Source organism: Schistocerca piceifrons, chromosome 11 (genome assembly GCF_021461385.2).
Source record: "Schistocerca piceifrons isolate TAMUIC-IGC-003096 chromosome 11, iqSchPice1.1, whole genome shotgun sequence".
Classification (NCBI taxonomy): Eukaryota; Metazoa; Arthropoda; class Insecta; order Orthoptera; family Acrididae; genus Schistocerca; species Schistocerca piceifrons.
This window is the reverse complement of record NC_060148.1, coordinates 57840329-57862476: the sequence shown is the minus strand read 5'-3', so window position 1 is coordinate 57862476 and position 22148 is coordinate 57840329. Positions and strand designations below refer to the sequence as shown.

Genomic DNA, 22148 nt, shown 5'->3' with positions numbered 1-22148 from the left:
GGGAGCCAGAGGAACGCCACCGAGACGCCCCCCAGGTGGAGCAAGCGCAGACAGTCCTGAATCCGGTGGACCAGAGGGTGCACAGGGTAAAGAGCTTGGAGACTGAGGAGAGAGCTGAGAGAATCTGAGCAGATAACGTACTGTATCCGCTGATTGCGGCGGATGTAGTGGACAGCCTGGAGAACAGCGTAAACCGAACACTGGTCGGGAAGCCGAAAGCGATTTGGGGTGTCGCAAACAATATAGGCACTCCCTACACCTAACGATGTTTTCGAGCCGTCAGTGTAAATAAATGTGGCGTCCGTCATTTCTGCACATAGAGCAGCAAATGCCTGACGATAAACAAGTGTAGGGGTACCATCCTTGGGAAATTGACAAAGGTCACAGAGCAGGCAGATCCGGGGACGGAGCCAAGGCGGTGCTGTACCCCAAGTTGTCAAGAAGGTTTTAGGAAAGCGGAAGGAAAGAGAATGGAGAAGTTGACGGAAGCGGACTCCCGGGGGTAGTAGGGAGGAGGAGCGGCCTGCATACCCTACATCAAGGGAGGCGTCGAAAAAAAGGTCGTGGGCTGGATTAGCAGGCATGGAAGACAGATGGCTAGCATAACGACTCAGGAGGACTGCTCGCCGATTGGACAGCGGAGGTTCAGCAGTCTCAGCATAAAGGCTTTCCACAGGGCTAGTGTAAAAAGCTCCAGACACTAAACGTAATCCACGGTGGTGGATAGAATCGAGACGCCGAAGAATAGACGGCCGAGCAGAGGAGTAGACTATGCTTCCATAATCCAATTTCGAGCGCACTAAGGCGCGATAGAGGCGGAGAAGGACCACTCTGTCCGCTCCCCAGGAGGTACCATTCAGGACACGGAGGGTGTTAAGCGATCGCAGACAGCGAGCCGAAAGATAGGAAACGTGGGAGGACCAGCATAGTTTTCTGTCAAACATAAGACCCAAGAATTTAGCGACGTCTGAAAACGGAAGGTTGACAGGACGTAGATGTAAGGAAGGCGGAAGAAACTCCTTACGTCGCCAAAAATTGACACAAACGGTCTTACTGGGTGAGAAACGGAAGCCAGTTTTGATGCTCCACGAGTGGAGGCGATCGAGACATCCTTGAAGACGTCGTTCAAGAAGGCTGGTCCGTTGAGCGCTGTAGTAGATCGCAAAATCGTCCACAAAGAGGGAGCCCGAGACATCAGGAGGGAGACAATCCATAATTGGATTTATGGCGATGGCAAACAGTACAACACTCAGCACGGAACCCTGGGGTACCCCGTTTTCTTGGGAGAAAGTACGGGAGAGAGTAGTGTTCACCCGCACCCTAAAAGTGCGCTCTGCCATAAATTCGCGAAGAAAAAGGGGCAGCCGGCCTCGAAAGCCCCAAGAGAATAGTGTGCGGAGGATGCCTGTCCTCCAACAGGTATCGTATGCTCTCTCCAGATCAAAAAATATTGCTACCGTTTGGCGTTTCCGGAGAAAGTTGTTCATGATATAAGTGGAGAGAGCAACAAGATGTTCAACTGCAGAACGATGCTTTCGGAATCCGCATTGGGCAGGTGTTAAAAGACTAAACGGTAATTCACCATACGCTCCAAAACCTTACAGACACTACTCGTGAGAGAAATGGGGCGATAGCTAGAGGGGAGATGTTTGTCCTTTCCAGGTTTCGGAACGGGAACGACAATAGCTTCCCGCCACCGTCTAGGAAAGGTACTGTCGGTCCAAATTCGATTATAAAGGCGAAGGAGGTAACGCAGACTACGGGTTGATAAATGCAGCAACATCTGGACATGGATTCCATCCGGTCCTGGGGCGGAGGAGCGAGAAGAAGAGAGGGCATGTTGGAGTTCACGCATGGAGAAAACAGTATTGTAGCTTTCGTGATTTGGAGAGGAGAAAGCAAGATGTCACACTTCTGCTGCACGTTTCTTCGGGAGAAACGCTGGCGGGTAATTTGAAGAGCTCGAAATCTCAGCAAAGTGCTGACCCAACGAGTTAGAAATTGCGACGGGGTCCACTAAGGTATCATGCGCGACAGTGAGCCCAGAGACCGGGGAGAAACTAGGCGCACCTGAGAACCGTCGAAGCCGACTCCAAACTTCCGAGGAGGGAGTGAAGGTGTTAAATGAGCTAATAAAGAATTTCCAGCTTGCCTTCTTGCTATCGCGGATGACCCGACGGCATCGCGCACGGAGCTGCTTATAGCGGATACAGTTGGCCAACGTAGGATGGTGGCGGAAAATGCGAAGAGCACGTCGCCGCTCACGTAGTGCGTCACGGCATGCCTCGTTCCACCAAGGAACTGGGGGGGCGCCGGGGCAATTCGGAGGTGCGTGGTATTGAACGTTCCGCAGCTGTAAGAATAACGTCGGTAATATGTGTGACCTCATCGTCGACGCTGGGAAAGCGACGGTCATCGAATGTCGCTAGAGACAAAAAAAGTGTCCAATCGGCTTGGGCAAATTTCCAGCGTCGCGAGCGCATATATGGCAGTGGAGACTGCAGTCTAAGGACACATGGAAAGTGGTCACTCGAGTGTGTATCATCAAGGGCGAACCATTCGAAGCGCCGAGCTAGCGGAACAGTACCGACCGCAAGGTCCAAATGAGAGAAATTTGTAGTGGAGGCAGACAAAAATGTGGGGACCCCAGTGTTGAGGCAAACTAGATCCGCTTGGTGGAATACGTCTAGCAATAGAGAACCACGTGGACAAGGATGTGGAGATCCCCAAAGCGGGTGGTGGGCATTGAAGTCCCCAACCAGCAAATAGGGGGGTGGAAGCTGACCAAGAAGATGAAGGAGATCAGCTCGTGCCATTGGTGTGGATGATGGAATGTATACAGTACAAAGAGAGAACGTGTATCCAGAAAGGAAAAGACAGACGGCGACAGCTTGGAAGGAAGTGTTTAAGGGGATTGGGTGATAATGGAGAGTATCATGGAGAAGAATCATGAGTCCTCCATGGGCTGGAGTGCCTTCAACAGAGGGGAGGTCATATCGGACGGACTGAAAGGGAGGGAGAACAAAGCGGTCATGGGGACGCAGCTTTGTTTCCTGAAGACAGAAGATGACCGGCGAGTAGGATCGTAAGAGGACCGACAATTCATCCTGATTGGCTCGAATGCCGCGGATATTCCAGTGGATAATGGACATGGGGTGAACAGAAAATGGAGGAATGTGACCAAAGCTGCTGTCAACTCAAAGACTGCTCGGAGCTAGCAACCGACAGCATGGAATGGCATTCAGCCGAAGGCAGAAGATCCTGATCCATAGGTTGGTCAGGAGCAGTCCCTGCCACCAGCGATCGGCCGGTTGACTGGCCACCAGCAGTGCGCCTCGGCGACACAGAGGACGGCCGAGGGCGATTTCCGCCAGGTGGTGCTGTAGAGGGGACACGCCTTGGCGGAGAAGGAGAGGAACTGGGTTTCTTTGTAGCCTTCTTGGAAGAATGATGTTTAGATGAAGGAGGAACCGATGGTTGTGAAGTTGCGGTACGTAAAAACTCTTCACGAGTATGCTCTTTTTTCGAAGACTTGGCGTCCGACTTTTGGGCTCGAGATTTAGCAGAACCCGACGAAGGGTGAGCCATAGAGTGGGCAGGCGAAAGTGGTGAGGTTGAACGAGCGATCTTTGCGCTGGCCGATCTGACGACCGTGGTACTAAAGGTGAGGTCGCAAGTCTGCGTGGCCGCCTCCTTTGTTGGCCGAGGAGAAGCAAGGACAGTGCTGTATTTTCCTGTCTGAGGCACGGTGGGCTTGCGACTGGCGAATAATTTTCGAGCAGCAAAGGTCGACACCTTTTCCTTCACTCTTATTTCCTGGATGAGCTTTTCGTCCTTAAAAACGGGGCAATCTCGAGAGGAAGCAGCGTGGTCACCCATACAGTTGATGCAGCGAGGGGATGGAGGTGGACAAGCACCCTCATGGGCATCCTTGCCACACTTAAAACATTTGGCTGGATTGGAACAGGACTGGCTGGTGTGATTGAACCGCTGACATCGATAGCAACGCGTAGGGTTTGGGACGTAAGGGCGAACGGAAATTATCTCATAGCCGGCTTTGATTTTCGATGGGAGTTGAACTGTGTCAAATGTCAAGGAGACAGTGCGGGTTGGAATGATGTTCGTGTCAACCCGTTTTATTACTCTATGAACTGCCGTTACGCCCTGGTCAGACAGATAGTGCTGAATTTCTTCGTCAGACAATCCATCGAGGGAGCGTGTATAAACGACTCCACGTGAGGAATTTAAGGTACGGTGCGGTTCCACCCGGACAGGGAAGGTGTGGAGCAGAGAAGTATGCAGCAATTTTTGTGCCTGGAGGGCACTGTGTGTTTCTAACAACAGGGTGCCATTCCGTAATCTGGAACAAGACTTTACAGGACCTGCAATTGCGTCGACACCTTTCTGAATAATGAAAGGGTTGACCGTGGAGAAGTCGTGACCATCAGTCCGAGAAACAACAAGGAACTGTGGCAACGATGGAAGAATCGTCTGTGGCTGAGACTCAGTATACTTACGTTTGTGAGCAGACATAGTGGAAGGTGAGGAAACCATTGCGGAAGAATCCCCCATGATTACCGGCGTCTCCGATGGCGCGCTCCTCCCTTGTGGGGGCCCTCTCTGAGGGCGCTCCCGCCTTAGGTGATTGTTCACACCTCAGGTCACACCTCCCGACAAACGGACGGAGGGACCAATCGGCATTTTCGGAAGGTATCAGCTCGGGTAATCACCCCTCCCTGGGCCTGGCCGTTACCAGGGGGTACGTACGTGTCCTACCTGTCTATCCGGGGCAGGGAATTACGCGTTACCCCGTCACCGGCTACGCACGAAGGGCGTGGGTCGGCCTTCAGACACGCACAGGGAGGAAGAAAGAGAAAGGGAAAGGAAAGAAGAGAGGTCTCAAACGCCGCAGCGGAGAAAAGGGAAAGAGAAGAGGTAAGGAAAAGAGAAGGACAAAGGAAGGAAGAAGACATAAAAGCAAGAAAGGCGAAGAATGCAGTACATTTACGAGCGTCCGTCTCCGGACGTAGGCACAAACCATACTCCCAGATGGGGAGAAAGGGAAGGAAAGAGCCAGAGGTGAGGGGAGGAGGGGCGAAGATAGGGATAGGGAAGGATGCGGAATGGGAAGGTATGCAGCCCGGAAAGGAAGGAAGGCCACATTAGCTCGGGGTCCTGTGCTCGCTACGCACGTATCCACAAAAAGAGTTGTGGACCCCCTGGGGGGAGCATGACGACTCTCTACGGGACTGGTATAAAATGCTCCGATCGCAAGTCGTAAACCCCGATGTTGTATGGAGTTGAGGCGGCGTAAGATGGATGGCCGTGCAGAGGAGTATACGAAGCTCCCATAATCCAGCTTGGAGCGGACGATCGACCGATATAGACGAAGTAGGACGGTTCGATCCGCTCCCCACGACATACCACTAAGAACATGGAGGACATTTAAAGAACGGGTACAACGGGCCGCCAAATATGACACATGTGGAGACCAGCTAAGTTTCCTGTCAAAGGTAAGGCCTAAAAATTTGGTTGTCTCCACAATTGGGAGAGCAACGGGACCGAGTCATAAGGACGGTGGGAGAAACTCTTTGTAGCGCCAGAAGTTAATACAGACCGTCTTCTCGGCAGAAAAACTGAAGCCATTGGCGACACTCCAGGAGTAAAGACGGTCAAGAGAACGCTGAAACCAGCGCTCCAGGACACGTGTACACTGCGCGCTGCAATAGATGGTAAAATCGTCCACGAAAAGGGAGCCTGATACATCAGCTGGGAGGCAATCCATTATTGGATTGATCGCGATGGCAAAGAGAGAACGCTCAAAACTGAGCCCTGTGGCACCCCATTCTCCTGGCAAAAGGTGTCCGACAGGACAGAACCCACACGTACCCTGAACTGTCGATCCATTAAAAAGGAACGAATAAAAAGAGGCGACCGCGAAGGCCCCATGTATACATGGTGTGGAGAATGCCCGCCCTCCAACAGGTGTTGTAAGCCTTTTCCAAATCAAAGAACACAGCCGCGGTCGGGTGCTTCCGCAAGAAGTTATTCATAATGAAGGTCGACAAGGTAACCAGATGGTCAACAGCAGAGCGGCGCCTACGAAATCCACATTGTACATTGGTAAGTAGGTGTCGAGACTCGAGCAGCCAAACCAATCTAGAGTTAACCATTCGCTCCATCACTTTACAGACACAGCTGGTAAGGGAGATAGGTCGATAACTGGAAGGCAAGTGCTTGTCCTTCCCCGGCTTAGGAATCGGGACAACAATAGACTCGCGCCAGCATGCGGGAACATGTCCCTCAATCCAGATGCGATTGTATGTATGAAGAAGAAAACCTTTACCTGCAGGAGAAAGGTTCTTCAGCATCTGAATATGAATAGACTCAGGCCCTGGAGCGGAGGACCGTGATCGGACAAGTGCGTTTTCGAGTTCCCGCATGGTGAATGGGGCATTATAACTTTCGCGATTCGAGGAGCTGAAGCTAGGTGGCCTAGCCTCCTCTGCCTGTTTGCGGGGGAGGAAGGCAGGGTGGTAATGAGTGGAGCTCGAAACCTCTGCGAAAAAGCGGCCGAAGGCATTGGAGACAGCCTCAGGGGCCACAGGGACGTCATTCGCGACCTTCAAGCCAGAAACTGGTGAGTGGACCTTAGTGCCAGATAGCCGGCGCAGGCTACCCCAGACAACAGAAGAAGGAGTAGAACTGTTGAAGGTGCTTGTGAAAGCAGCCCAGCTGGCTTTCTTGCTTCCTTTAATAATACGACAACACTGAGCACGTAATCGTTTATAATCGATACAATTTGCCACTGTAGGGTGGCATTTAAAGGTGCATAAAGCACGTCGACGAGCACGTAAAGCTTCTCTACATGCTGCGGTCCACCAGGGGACCGGTACGCGACGTGGAGAAGAAGTAGGGTGAGGGACGGAATATTCAGCAGCAGCGAGAATGACTTCCGTGAGGTGTGCGACCTGACGATCGCAGCTTGTGAAGGTTTGATCCTGAAAGGTCGCCCTGGAAGAGAAGAGCCCCCAGTCTGCCTTGGAGATGGTCCAACTAGAGGAGCACGGAGAGGGGGTATGCTGCAGGAGATGGATAACACACGGGAGGTGGTCGCTCGAATATGTATCAGAAAGGGCATACCACTCAAACCGGTGTGCAAGTTGGGGAGTACATATAGAGAGGTCTAAATGGGAATAGGTGTGAGATGTGTCCGAAAGAAAAGTAGGGGCGCCAGTATTGAGGCAGACAAGATTGAGCTGGTTGAAAAGGTCTGCTAACAGGGAGCCCCTCGGGCAGGATGCTGGAGAGCCCCAAAGGGGATGGTGGGCATTGAAGTCTCCAGTTAACAAAAATGGTGCAGGTAGCTGAGCAATAAGTTGCATCATGTCTGCCCTGGTAACAGCAGATGACGATGGAGTGTAAACGGTACAAATGGAAAATGTAAAAGTGGGGAGAGTAATGCGGATGGCAACTGCCTGCAGGCCGGTGTGCAACGTGATGGGATCATGGTAAATATCATCCCGGACCAGCAACATAACCCCTCCATGAGCTGGGATACCTACCACAGGGGGTAGGTCAAAACGCACAGAGGTGTAGTGTGTCAAGGCAATTTGATCGCATGGGCGTAGCTTCGTTTCCTGGAGGGCTACGACGAGCGGACGGTGCAAGCGGAGCAGCAACTTCAAGTCCTCTCGGTTGGAGCGAATGCAGCGAGTATTCCAAAGAATAAGTGCCATCGTAAGAAAAGGAAGATGAAAGAAGGGGTCACCTCGAAGGCCGCTGAGGGCCTGGCTTCGAGCGAGCACTGCCACCGCTATCAGTAGGCGGACAGTCATCGTCCATTGGGTCTATAGGTTCATCGGCCATCTTGGGAGGATGGCCGGGAGGGGGAGCTTCCTCCGCCGGTGAACGGCCAGATGTTCGGCTACCAGCGGTGCGGCCAGGCGAAACGGATGACGGCCTGGGGCGGCAACCGCTGGGCGGCGCAGGAGAAGAAATGCGCCGTGGCGGAGAAGGAGAACTGTCCTTCCTATGGGCCTTCTTGGAAGGACGTTTGGTGGAAGTACCGGTCGAAGGCTGGGAGGTCGAGGTACATAGGAAGTCTGCACGGGATGGTTCCTTCTTGAAGGCCCGTGCATCTGACTTCTGGGTCTTCGTCTTAGCAGAAGCTGATGAAGGGGCTGGTGTTTGTGGGGTGATGGGAGGAAGAGGAGACGTCGACCACGCGACCTTAGCACTGGCCGAACGGACGACCGTGGTGCTGAAGGTCAGATCGCATGTCTGGGTTGCTACCTCCCGGGTAGTCCGAGGAGAGGCGAGGACAGTACTGTATTTCCCCGCTGGGAGCAGCGTGGACTTCCTACTAGCCAACAGCTTGCGAGCAGCCGAGGTGGACACTTTCTCTTTGACCCGAATTTCTTGGATACAGCGTTCTTCCTTATAGACAGGACAGTCGCGGGAGGATGCGGCATGGTCACCCTGACAGTTCACACAACGAGGAGACGGAGGTGGACAGCCACCCTCATGGGCATCCCTGCCACAAGTGACACATTTAGCCGCATTGGAACAAGACTGTCGAGTGTGATTGAAACGCTGACACTGGTAGCAGCGCGTAGGTGTCGGGACATAGGGGCGAACAGAAATAACCTCGTAGCCCGCCTTGATGCGCGATGGCAGCTTAACACTATCGAAGGTCAAGAAAAGTGTCCAGGTCGGTACAAGGTCATTGTTGACCTTTTTCATGACCCTATGGACAGCCGTCACGCCCTGCTCAGCGAGGAAAGATTGAATCTCCTCGTCAGTCAATCCGTCGAGGGAGCTAGTATAGACTACACCACGAGACGAATTCAAAGTTCGGTGGGCCTCCACCCGGACAGGGAACGTGTACAGGAGTGTGGCCCGAAGCAGTTTTTGTGCCTGAAAGGCGCTCTCAGTTTCTAGTAATAAGGTACCATTACGCAACCTGGTACAAGATTTGACAGATCCGGCTATGGCATCTACGCCCTTCTGGATAACGAAAGGGTTGACAGAGGAAAAATCCTTTCCGTCCACAGATCGAGAAATGACGAGGAACTGTGGGGCAGGCGGTAGTACTTTTGTCACTGGTGGCTGGTCACGTTTCCGTTTTTGGGCAGAAGTCGAGAGAGATGGAGTGGAATCCATTGCGGAGGAATCCCCATGATTGCCAGCGTCTCCGATGGCGCGCTCCTTCCTTGTGGGGACCCTCTCAGAGGGCACTCCCGCCTTAGGTGAATGTTTACACCTCAGGTCACACCTCCCGAGAAACAGACGGAGGGACCAATCGGCATGGTCAGAAGGTATCAGCTCAGGCAATCACCCCTCTCCGGGCCTGGCCTTTACCAGGGGGTATGCGCGTGCCTTACATGTCTACCCAGGGCGGGGAATTACGCGTTATCCCATCACCGGCTACGCGTGTGAACGCGTGGGTCGGCCTTCAGGCACGCACAGGGAGGAAGGAAGAAGAGGAAAAGGAAGAGAGAGAGGGAGAAAGAGGACAGACTGTCTCAAACACCGAGGCGGAGACCAGAGAAGGCAAGGAGAAGAAGGCAAGGAGAAGAAGGCAATGAGAAGAAGGCAATGAGAAGAAGGCAATGAGAAGAAGGCAATGAGAAGAAGGCAATGAGAAGGCAAGGAGAAGTCAAGGGAAAGAATAAAGAAGACAGTGAGGTGGAGAAGAGCAAAGAAAGGAACCAACAAAAGGAAGGAAGAAACGAGAAGTGAAAAACCAAAAAGACCAAAAAGACCACAAGTATAGGTCGTGGGACCGTCCGTCTCCGGACGCAGGCGCTAACTACCCCCGTGAGGGGGATGGACTCTTTTTAGTCGCCTCTTACGACAGGCAGGAATACCTCGGGCCTATTCTAATCCCCGGACCCGCAGGGGGGACAGACATTACTGGAATGGTGTTGACAGAACATGCAATATAGCCAAACAAGAATGGTTGTAAGGCAAAGGGGAACAAACTTGCTCTAGAAAGAGGAAAGGAAGTAGTTGTAGACAAGACTGGAGGTGTCATAAGATGAGCAGAATTTGATACAGCACTGAAAGAGAGAACTAGTAACAAGGCCATTGCAGTTGATGCCCCTCAGAATTATTGGGATACTTGGGAAAGCCATCCATGACAAAATTATTCCACGTTTGTGCAAGATATGAGAAATCTGATGTACAGTCATACTTCAACCAGAATGTAATAATTAAAATTTGAAGAAAGGCAGGTGCTAACAGGTGTGCATATTATCAGACCATCACATTAATATGTCATGCTTGCAAGAATGGGAAAGCTTTTAGAGGGTTAACCTTACATAAGATCACTTTGGGTACCAGAAACATGTAACACGAAGCAATACTCATTGTATGGCTTACCTTAGAAGACGAATTAAAGAAAGACAAAATTGTGTTTACAGCTTTTGCAGATTTACTAAAATGCTTTTGAGAATGTGGAGTTGACTGCACTCTTTGGAATTTGGACAGCAGCAGAATAAATAGACAGGAAGCAAAAGTTTGGTTGCAACTTTCACAGAAACCAGGCTCCAGTTGTAAGAGTTTCTAAAAGAAATGAAAGGGAAGCATTGAGTAGGAAATGAGACAGGCTTGTACCCTATATCTGACATGCACCCTGTACGAGGAAGACATGAAGGAAATCTGGAAGAAATTTATGAAGGAAAGGAAATTGTGTGTTTACCAACAACAACGTAATTCTATCAAACAAAACAGGCATCTTGAAATTGTCAATGAAGCAATGTGTGGGAGGTAAAAACTGGAAGAGTAAAGTGGGATAGTATCACTAGAAGAGATTGTATGACAAACATCAATAAAAGCAATGGAATCTAGCTGTAATAAATCAGGCAATGTTGAGTTCCGACTAGAAAATGAGACACTAGACGTAGTAGACAAAGTTTGCTATTTGGGCATCAAAATAACTGACAATGGCCGAAGTAAGAAAGAAATAAAGTGCAGACTAGCAATATCAAGGACCATGTGGCTAATAAAGAGGCCTGTTCATATCTAATATAAATTTAAGTGTTAGGAAGTATTTTCTGAAGATATTTGTAGTGCAGCCTTATATGGAAGTCAAATATAAATGACAGGCAATTCAGAGAAGATGAGAATGAAAGCATCTGAAATGTGCTACAGAAGAATGCTGAAGATTTGATGGGTAGGCGAAACAAATGAGGGAGGAACATAGGGACCAATGTCACTAACACAAGGGACGTGTTAATAGCACAAATTGTGAGTCAAGTTGGTAATAGAGGGATATGTGAGGGTAAAAAGTGTAAAGGGAGACTATGACATGAAGACAACAAGCAAGTTCAGATGGATGTAGTAAGTGACAGTCAGAGATTAACGGGTTTATGGAGGGTAGACTATCATGGTCAAGTACATCAAGCCAATCTATATTATGTTCACCAAAACTGAGCCACAACATTAACACTGCTTAGTTTCATACAGTCACACAAATTCTAGAATTACCTGTTGGTCCACTTGCTCATCCAATTCTTCTTTTACTTTCATGATCGATGTGTGTAACTGTACCTGTGGTGAACAGTTAAAAAAAACAGCAAGGAGTTTAAGAAGTCAATTTTACCTATATTACAAAAAAGTATCACATATTTTAAGTCTGACACTTCTACAGAATAAATGGCTCATTCTTTTCAGAAAGTGGCCTTCTCAGTGACAGTCAGTAAGGTGCATTTCAATGGTGGTGATCTAAAAGTTATATGAATGATCAGTGACAACATATTTGAAAATTTCACTTCATTTTCCTATGCTTCTATTTTCAATCATATTTCCTACTCCCATAATCATTATTTACTTATCATTAACTATTTTATAAGAAATGTGTTTCATCATATAAAAAAAAAAAAACAGTAGTGTAGTGAAATCAGTGGGTACAACTAGAATCTTTAATACTGCAATCAACAATACCCACATCACACAACTAATTGTAACTTGGGTTTTGAGGCCATTCACTTTGTGAGAGTTTCCTGTTCTTGCTAGCCTATGACTTGGGATGTGGATGTTTGTATTATTTACAGTATCTTGCTCATGAACTGCTTTCTGTCAACCCATTCTTTAACATTCTTCCAGATGCCAACAGCAGAGTCAGAGGTATCAAAAACTGTTAGTATTCTAAGCCTGGTAAACAAGATACAGACAGCACTATATGTTCCGCCTAGCCTTTCACGCAGACTTTTTTTTAATGTTACTGATATCAGGGCAATAAACATGTATCTGACAAAGGAACCAAAATATGACATACAGAGAGTGTTACAACCAAACACTCCTCCCAGTTTACACATGAGGTAGAACAATCTTGAGGACTTTTCTTGCAGATTTGGTTGGTGTGTTTTTCCCAGTTCACTTTCCCATCGACATGAAATTTGGCACATTTACTTTCTATACTGGCTCTCAGACAGGTACAATGAAGGAGTATTAAAAACTTGAGCTTCTGGACAAAGCCCTTCTGAAATAGAAAACACATTCAAAGGAACACACACATGGCCACTGTCTCCAGGAACTGGGACATGACCATCTACTTTTGGCATGAGCAACAATCTGTTAGGGTGGGTTGTGAGGTATGAGGAGGCGCAGGGTAGGGAGAGAGGGATAGCAGTGTAAAGGGGGGAGGAAGGGTGGGGGGAAGATAATGTGTTCTATGTGATAGCATGCAAGGATGTGGCAGAGACATTATGGGTTGCTAAAGGCAGTTTTGGGAAGCTGTACTGTGGGAGGGGAAGGGGAGGAAAGAAATTGAGAAGGGGAAAATAGTACTTTCACTGGGAGGAAAGAAGTGAGTGTGTGTGTGTGTGTGTGTGTTTTGCTAAAGTGAGAGCAGGGAAATGGATATGGGTATGGGTAGAGGACATAGACTAGCATGGGTTGAGCCTAGAAGGGTTACAGGAAATAATATGTTGTGTTAGAAGGTAGAATCCAGATAGCGCCAGCTGTGAAGCAGTCACTGAATGTAAGCACATCATGCTGGGGGCACTTTCAGCAAGTGGGTGGTCCAGCTTTCTTGGCAACACTTTGGCAGTGGTCACTTCTGCAGACAGAGCATGTTAGTTGTCATGCCTATATAGGGAACAGCACAGTGGTTGCAGGCTGGTAGTTGCCAATCACAAGGTTGCTTTCACAGGTAGCCCTGTGTTTGTGTTGGAGACATCTGACAGGGCTGGAGGAAACATGCATGTCCTGCATGTAGTTCTGTTTCAGGGATATGAGACATGAGGCAAGAGGTTGGAAGCAGGGCTGGAGTGGCAGGGTAAATCCTGGAAGAGAATGTGATTCAGTTGCTTCAGTCATGGGTGGTATTGATTTTCAAAGGGAGTGCTCCTTTATGGGTATGTGGGAAATGGGGGTCGACCAAAGCATCTAATCCCACATGTCGGCTTTGAGCCATGATGTAAGGCTGTTGTGGTGTGTGACATCATGGTGATGCGGAATTTAGTTTGTGAGAGTTGCATGTTTGTAGGTGTTTTGATGTGATCAATGGTGCTCTCTGGTGGTGTGTTTATGGGTAATGTGTTATGTAGCATATGGGGTTCATTTGTGTGGTAGTGTTGCACGTGTGTGGTATTTGTAGTGACTGTGCTTTAAGCAGAATATTTTTCAGGGAGTTAACAATTTTGGTTTTATGTCGACGTTATTTTTTTGTTCGTCATGTGTGAATTTTGGTGAACTGCTTTTTTTATGTCCTTGGTAGGTATGGATGACTGACAAGGTCAACAGTTTTTGGTTGTCTGTGATGATAGGGGACTGTGTGTTGTCTCTAATAAAAATTTCTTCTACTATTCGATTTTTGGATGAGGTCGTGAAGTGTTCAGTGTGTCGCGAAGAAATGCAGCTTACTAAGGTCTGGCGTCTCAGACCAGGGACGGCTCTATATGGAGATGTCTTATGAATAACAGGTCAAGGGAAGCGGTTTGATTTCAATTTGTGGAATCGGGAGCTACTGTTGAGCTATGTACACTCTTTGACATAAAACTTGACCGGCGGCCGGCCACTTCAGAGGCTAAGTCCGCGCCGATCGCGACATGGGACAAAAAAACTGGCCAACTCGCTAATTCTCTAAGTCCGGTTATCTGCACAATCTGGCAACACTGTAGACTGCGGCACTTCCTGGAGGAAAACTTGTCCCATGACAGAGAAACTCTAGTCTGATTACGCCTGTGGTCTAGCGGTAGCGTGCGTTGTTTCTGTTCATAATGTCAGTGGATCGAGAGCAGCTGGCATAAAATATTTTTATAGCCTCTTCTGTCTGAATGCTGAAGACGTGAATGTAATGGTAGCGCAGATTCAATCTATTTCGCTTTGTGACACACCGATATCAAAATTTTATCCAGTAACGATTTTGCGGCAGATTTCCTGCAGACTGTCCTCCTCTGGACGCCGTATGCGGCAAAGCTCCGGGATCCATTTGCTGGCTACTGGCAGCGGCCGTGGCGACAGCAGCGGCGCTACACTCCCCCGTTCTTTATCGAAAGCGCCTGCTAACGCTCATCGCTTTTGATGATTTAAAACGCTTTATTATTAAATGTTGCTCCACAGAAAATTTCTACAATTTCCATTCACGCTCAAAAGCAACGGAGACAGACGCCCTGATTAGTAGGCGGGTATTATATTACATTAATCGGCAAGAGCTGAGTATGGCCCGAAATTAATTTTATAGACTGGGACGAAATTAAGCCACCTCACTACATTCGATGAATTTATAAATGCTTCATACCTCGTTTCTTTTCCTTTCAAACTCAATTATTTGTGCAACTTTTGGTCAATGTTTGGATGTTTTCGTCAAGCCAGAGTGAGCGTCTGTGGTGTAAAGTGTATTACAGTTCTTGTTTCATTCCTTATGGTAAGTCTATGCGCTAAACTGTGTGAATACCTTGCAATGCCTGCTCTGTAGCAGTGCAGCAACACTGCACATTTGGAGTTCCATGTATGGGTTCATGAAGTATTTATTGTTGATCGGAAGTGATAGTTAAGGTCATCAGATTTAAACCAGAAAAATTTGTCGTTTTGAAGGTTTCAGAGAACGGAAAGGAATTGCTAACGCCGGTGTTAGAAAACGTCTACAGTTAAATGCTATTGCAAAAATTTAGAAGAAGGGAACTACATTAATGAACATGTGCACTTCATAAACAACCTTCTGACATGTTAGACCTATATGACGAACAAAGCTCAAATTTATATCGTTGACAGTCGGTTTGAATCTTTTCAGGGTCTATTTTACAGTGAAGCACCTTGGAATTCGCAAAGCAGAAATCCATGATATTAACTTAATTTACTAAGTCGAAATCGGACGAAGATTGATGTTTAAAGGCATTCTTCAGATTTCGCATAAGAAATTTTTACTAGCAGTTTGCAACTCCATTAATTAAAATGGAAAATAAAAGGTTGTACTCAGCGGCTTCTACCGTGATTCGAACTGCTATGTCTTATAGTACAAGCACTGCAACGCACAAGGGAACCTCTGAGCTAACGACACACTGGTGGCCAGAGGCGGAATATAGTCACTGCGATGTTGCCTGAGCCTCAAAACGCAACCTTAAACACACGAACAGAGGAGGTGGAGATTACTGTTTTAACGTCCCGTCGACAACGATGTCATTAGAGACGGAGCACAAGCTCGGATTAGGGAAGGATGGGGAAGGAAATCGGCCGTGCCCTTCCTAAGGAACCATCCCGGCATTTGCCTGAAGCGATTTAGGGAAATCATTGAAAACCTAAATCAGGATGGCCGGGCGCGGGATTGCACCGTCGTCCTCCCGAATGCACACACAAACAGGTGTTACTTATGTGAAGAACGCCGTTCTTGGAGTCCAGAAATTAAATATACTTTCTAATTGTGTCATCTTGCAGTGGATTATATCGTACGAGTCTTCGATGTGGAAAACGAATGTCAAGTGAATTTAGCGAGGTAACGCCGACCTACACCCGGAAGTAAATGCACTATCAGAGTGTTGACAAATACTTGCTACGACGCTGCCATTTCTAGGCTCTCTGACGAGGCAGCTCTTCAGCGAAATGCTTGCCGTGATTCTCCGATACGGTTCTTCAGAGTGGAGACGCGCGTGCACGTTTGGTTTTTATGCGGCGTTCTCCCCTGATGGTTTCTGACGTCGCCTTCTGGGCTATGTATACATATGACACATTCAATTATCATTAATCCAGAATGATACAAGTTTCAGCTTCCAGTGTGGAAGAAGGCTGTTGACGCCGACATTATATCATTTCAACGTAGGGAAAGCAAAACGGATCATTCAATGTTTCTCATTCAACATAAAGCATGTGAGATAATTTTCCGTAACGTTCATAATCATCTAAAAATACAAACGAAGTAAAAATACACCGGAAGCTTATTCGAATTGAATATAACGCTTTGCACCTCGATGTCGAATTTGTCCACTTGCAATCTTTTGCAGCATACACATAGAATGTCATGATTACCACGAGAATGAAGAAATATGTTGGTAAGGATGGAAGCAAGAAGAGACGCAGTCAACAAATATTCTATTCCTCATGCCATTCATTTCATTTGACACGTAAGAAGAGGTAAAGCGGGAATTTACTTTCGTTAACACGAAAGATATGCCGCACATATTGATAACGAGGAAGTCTGCGTCTTCATACGTTTCCTCCTTGAAATCTGTATGCTCTATTATATACTAAGTAGCCCGATCATTGTTTCAGTAATGTTACCCTCTTGTTTGACCCCGTAACGATGAACAGATTCCAAATGCATGTCTCCCTTCCTGGGTTGTTTTTTGTGTTTTATTGCTTGGAATTCCTGAAGCAGACCACTGTGCCTTCCCCCCTCGTGGGTTAGGTCTCAAAACTAAACCGCTTTGTATCCAATGGCATAATTTATTCAGACAGCATCAGCATAAGACTATCAAACAAAGCCTTCCATTTACAGTTGCAGCACTCTAACCAGCACTGACCAAAGTGTAATCCACGGTCATGGTCCTAAATTACCAGCTGTCTGCTACTGTGGCAAAGTCCGTACTACACTGTCGATTCCGCAGCACTATTTTATCTGGTAACACTGTGTAGTTGCACAGTTGTGCTACCAGGTCTGTCCACACACTGTCAACTTTATGTATCTCACTTCTCCTGTAGCGTAGATCACGAGGAGCCGAAGTAAATGAGTGTATTCTGCATGACGTAACATTCAGTATTCCCTTCTTTCATAGCCACTCTTCATGTGCATCGATACCAAATAGGAATGCGAAAACTCTTGCGAGTGAGAGAATGACAATAACAATCGTAACAAGAACAAGCAAATAATGAATGATGTTTATTCCAACGCAGAACGAGAATGGCTTTAAATATAAAAATCTGTATCTATATCCATATCTATTGATCTTTGAGTTGGCACAATGCAAATATATTCTTAGCATTGAGTTACTGAATTTAGTTCTGGATGTTTGCAGAGAAAAGGAAAAGTCGGTACTTCTCGCTAGTGTAATATAATGTGAACCAGCAACTACCCTTTCCTTAGAACACGACTCAAGCAGGTCCTCAAGTAGGTAGCAAGGCACTGCTGCATTCTGTTCCCTGACGTTGCTCTGATGACGGTTAATGCAGATAGTTCCGATTATGAAATACAAAACGTATTGCAGGTTAGTTCCTAGGATAGTAACATTAAATTTGCGTTGTAGACGGCACATGAACGTGACGACTATCCATATTACTCATCAATATAAAAAGACAATATTTAGGGAATTTAGCAGGATTACTCAAAATGAATTCTGAAATTGGGTGACTGACTGCACAGGTGCTAAACGTCGTCAAGAGTATACGATGTCCTAATCGCATTAGGAATATGAAGATCGTCTTCGACAGCTCGCAACTTTCACATTGCTATCTCCACCCTACTCCAGACAGCCCTCGGTGGAGTTGCACTAAGTTGCCGATGTTATGGAAGGCCTTCAAACCGACAACAGACCACATATTGAAAAATACAAGCGAATTCTCTTGCAGCGTAAGCTTATTGTAACTAATCTAAAAATTATTGGAGAGGAACATTGTCCTATTCAAAAAAAGTAAAATGTTACACACTGTTGACGTCAAACGGACATTATCTATGTCCTGTCTTGTGTCCTACTCATCTATAATATCAAGTGTACTACGAAAATGATTATATATAATGGATGATAGGGTAATGCATTGATACCAGATGGTGGGGGCCGGCCGTTGTGGCCGTGCGGTTCTAGGCGCTTCAGTCTGGAACCACGTGACCGCTACGGTCGCAGGTTCGAATCCTGCCTCGGGCATGGATGTGAGTGATGTCCTTAGGTTAGTTAGGTTTAAGTAGTTCTAAGTTCTAGGGGACTGATGACCTTAGAAGTTAAGTCCCATAGTGCTCAGAGCCATTTGAACCATTTGAACTATTTAACACAAAATGACATTAAAAATTAAAGTTATTCACGAGCAGCTAGTTGAGAATATGTATGAACATTAAATGACACGACGAACTGAAATAATATGACGAAGAGTTCAGCGCTCACTGGGAATAGAGCCCCACACATATCATTGTTGACTACACACATAGAGACGTCAGCTACCGAATTTTTCTCCACCAGCTGCTCAGAATAGCATCTTGAACTTACAGTCATCTCGCAAATAGTTCTGTGTCTCACTGGGAGTTAAAAACGTCAGATATCGTTAGTGTTGACAACGAATGAAAATACATTAAAAATCAAAATTATTATCCACCAGCAGATAGGTGTTCTCATGATAGAGCTTGATAATACATAATTAAATCTTTAGTGCCGGGCCAGGATTCGATCCCATTCACGCGTAATATGTGAAGGTGTTGAGGAATCTGCAGTTTTGAACAAACAACAAATTGTAGCCGAGCTGTATTGCCACGAAGGGATCAAATTCCGCGTTAAGGGCGGTCTGAGTTGCATTCCCAGTTTAGAACCAATTTTATCGACATACAGAAGCTCAAATAAAAGATGGAATAAGTGTCCTGTGACCATACATAGCGTTTGTGTCGTCACTTGAAATAAATAACTGGTATAAGAAAGGTTACTGGGGATAGAGTTTCTACATGTCGCCACTCCAGACTTTATTGTGGTTCAACCTACCGCCTACTTGGTAAAGAAGGAATATCATCTTTAATGTGAATTTTCAGACCACGCACCCATTATATCTCCTCACTTGGTGTAGCCAGGAGAGAATGGAATCTGTCTCTCCCTATCTAAAATCATTGACGGAAGTGGGAATCGAACCCAGACCATAGGTATTACAACCTACCATCCGTCCAACAGACCACGAAATCCTCTTCTCTGCGAGTCATTTTTCTATCGTAACGCAGTTGCGCCACACTGGATGAGTATTCTGACACACAGGCTCCCTGTAGTAATTTGCAGCACGTTCAGTAAATTCATTTACTTGGTTGACCGAATCACCATGAACTAGCTGCCTCGGCTACCCAGTGCATACATTCGACTATTTTGTAATCACAGAAATAAAATCACGTAACTGCCACCTACACACAACTGCGAACAGTGTAGGATGCAGAAGTTTAAATAGGAAGTGTTCCTTTCCACTTGAGCTATTCTATTGCGCTATCTGTTACTAGAAAACGTCGTTCAGTCCAAAAGAAAAGCTGTAACTGTTTGTCTCTCAGAAGTCAAGACCTGGCCATATGCATAATCTCACAGTGCTGTGGAATCCAAAAGTTCTGGAGGAATAGTTACCGAGCTCTGGAGCTGCTGTAGCTACGGTCAGCTTGTAGCATAGATAAGATGTCGCGAGTTCGAATACATTCAGTGCTACATTTTTTAAAACGCAATTCTGCTCTCTGCTGAAGGTATCAATCTAATGGAACTTTGAACATAATTCCCTTCACTTCTCAACCCAAGGTAGTCGCATGTGGAAAAAGGGCTAACTACTGTGACATTTTGTTCTATTCAGGTTTAATAGACAGCAGGCAGCAGATGCATCTCGAAGATGTGCAGGGAGAGCGCATCGTGCCATAATACGTCAGAAAAGTATTTTTTATATTAGCCGTCGTGTGGTAGTGATATTTTATTCTTCTTCAAACTTTGTTTGACAGCTTTAACTCAGAACAAGTTCTCTACATGCATGTAATCAGTAAACTGCATGTGCATTGTCAGACTGTCATAGGTAACATCTGAGAATTCGCATATATCGTTGATGATTAATTTCTCTCTCATGTTTACTATTGTTTTAACAACACTAAAGGAAACCTTACGAAAATTGTCCACTGTATTATAAGAAATGAAATAAAACTAACCATGGTAACCTTACGACGAAAGTATCTGTAAACAAGCATGCCTCTATCGACACGAATTAGTAAAATACTACTCACTTAGATTTTGATTGGGTCTGTGTTTAATTGGTATGCTGTGTCATACTCAAGAGGTATGCAAATGTGGCATTTCATAAATATAGTTACGTATTCCTAGAAACCCAAAATTTGCTTGTCAGCAGCGGAAAGAGGCCTTACCTGTTGCGCAGCATTGTAAGTTTTTCAACATTGCACTATGAGCTGAAAGCATTTTCTTGCGATTTCCTTATTGATGTTTGATCTGACTGCTTGTAGCTCTTTCACAGAAGGGATAAAAACGTTACAGTCAGTGAGACTGGAACTGCGAACCGTAACAGACGCTTTTTCACAGCTCAGCACGTTACCACAGAGCTGGCGAGGAGGTATGGGTCTTAGCTTCCTATTACGAGGACAATAGTAACTAGAACTCGTAAACCGCTATTTGAATGTCGAGATTAGTTGCGGTTTCCACCTGCAACGACCTTCCTGGGCTGGAAACCGTAAATTTTCAATCTTTTGTTACCCTGCAAGCGATAATAACTCTGATTATTCAATGGAAATGACAGGTAAATTTAAGTGAACTTTGAGGCTTAATTCCGTGCACACCAGGAAGTAACTCGTCGATCACAGAGTTGCCAAACATACGTTGCCTTGTTGCCAAATCTCAGTTACAGTACCAGCAGGAAGAAGACGAACCGATGTGATCCTACAGCGGTCTGGGAAGTGACCATAGCTGGTGTCTCCAAGTCACGGCTGCTACGGCCTGGAATACGTAATGCGTCTGATTCGCTTTCTGTAACTAGGTTTAGGGACTGGAGCGTAGTTACTAATAATACTCAGAACTGACTGCAAACTGAGCATCATAAATCAGTAACTCTCATTGTTGTTTTTATATATCTTTCGTAAGTGTACTCAAAACTAAGAAAGTCATTCACAGGCGTTTCTGTGCCTCGCCGATAGTCGAGCACAACATACAAATAAAAATAAAAAAGAATGTGTGTGTGTGTGTGTGTGTGTGTGTGTGTATGTGTGTGTGAGAGAGAGAGAGAGAGAGAGAGAGAGAGAGAGAGAGAGAGAGAGAGAGAGAGTGAGAGAGAGAGAAATAAAAAGCAATGAGAGAGAGTGTAAAAAATTGTTGTAAAGAAATTGAATCAAGGTATTTAAAGAAATCTTTCATTAAAATGACACGTTCCATATCATTACGAAATGTCATATTCATGATCTATGGAACAAGAGTTAATCTAATGTAATCTAATCACATCATATTGATGATTAGCCATGAAGAGTCATGAATTACCGAAATTTTGGCCAATACCAGTAACCAAATCTAAACTAGAAAATAAAAGACGACAATTTTTGTAATAAACCGTAACTCCTATCAAGACCCTTTCGTCCCTGTTATCGAACCACGAAAGATGTCTGATATACCTCCATTCTGAAGTAACAAAGTGTGCATGCATTTAAAGATGAAGTGCATGATGTGAAGTTCTGTGACGGAGATACGAACCCAACACGTAATCCGATTGTTAACTAAGAAAAATCAAATGTTACAAATGTTACGTATCGGTTTTTCTTACGAGCCGCTAGGTGTCTGAATCTAAAATAAGGATACAAACTTTTGTGCCTAAGCGACAATCGAACTGCACACCTACCGTGCATCCACGAATATAGCTTAAGTTTCAGTTGCTTACTCATGAACAGTAAGATGTGTGCGTGTTTGACCAGAAATAACGACACCTGTTGCCATTGTTGGAAACACATGAACAGATATTGAAATTGCGCGTTAATTTTCACTAGCAGGTGGGTGTGCACTTGATAAAGC

At 46.2% G+C, this 22148-nt stretch overlaps 1 protein-coding gene across 3 annotated transcripts in view; it reads right to left on the bottom strand.

The window, feature by feature from the left end:
- Window positions 1-22148, bottom strand: part of LOC124720080 (zinc finger protein ZFP2-like) — an 89190-nt gene that overhangs the window by 49860 nt on the left and 17182 nt on the right. Inside the window, exons 3-4 of one of the 3 annotated variants that reach the window (XM_047245356.1) lie at window positions 11661-11730; window positions 11494-11537 (exon numbers count right to left, since the gene is read on the bottom strand). The exons of 1 other annotated variant lie outside the window; for it this stretch is intronic. In XM_047245356.1, coding sequence (XP_047101312.1) covers window positions 11494-11537; window positions 11661-11670 — 54 coding nt within the window. In that variant the 5' untranslated portion in view covers window positions 11671-11730. Of the gene's footprint in view, window positions 1-11493; window positions 11557-11660; window positions 11731-22148 lie in introns of all 3 variants that reach the window. One more of the 3 variants, XM_047245354.1, reaches the window with a different exon arrangement.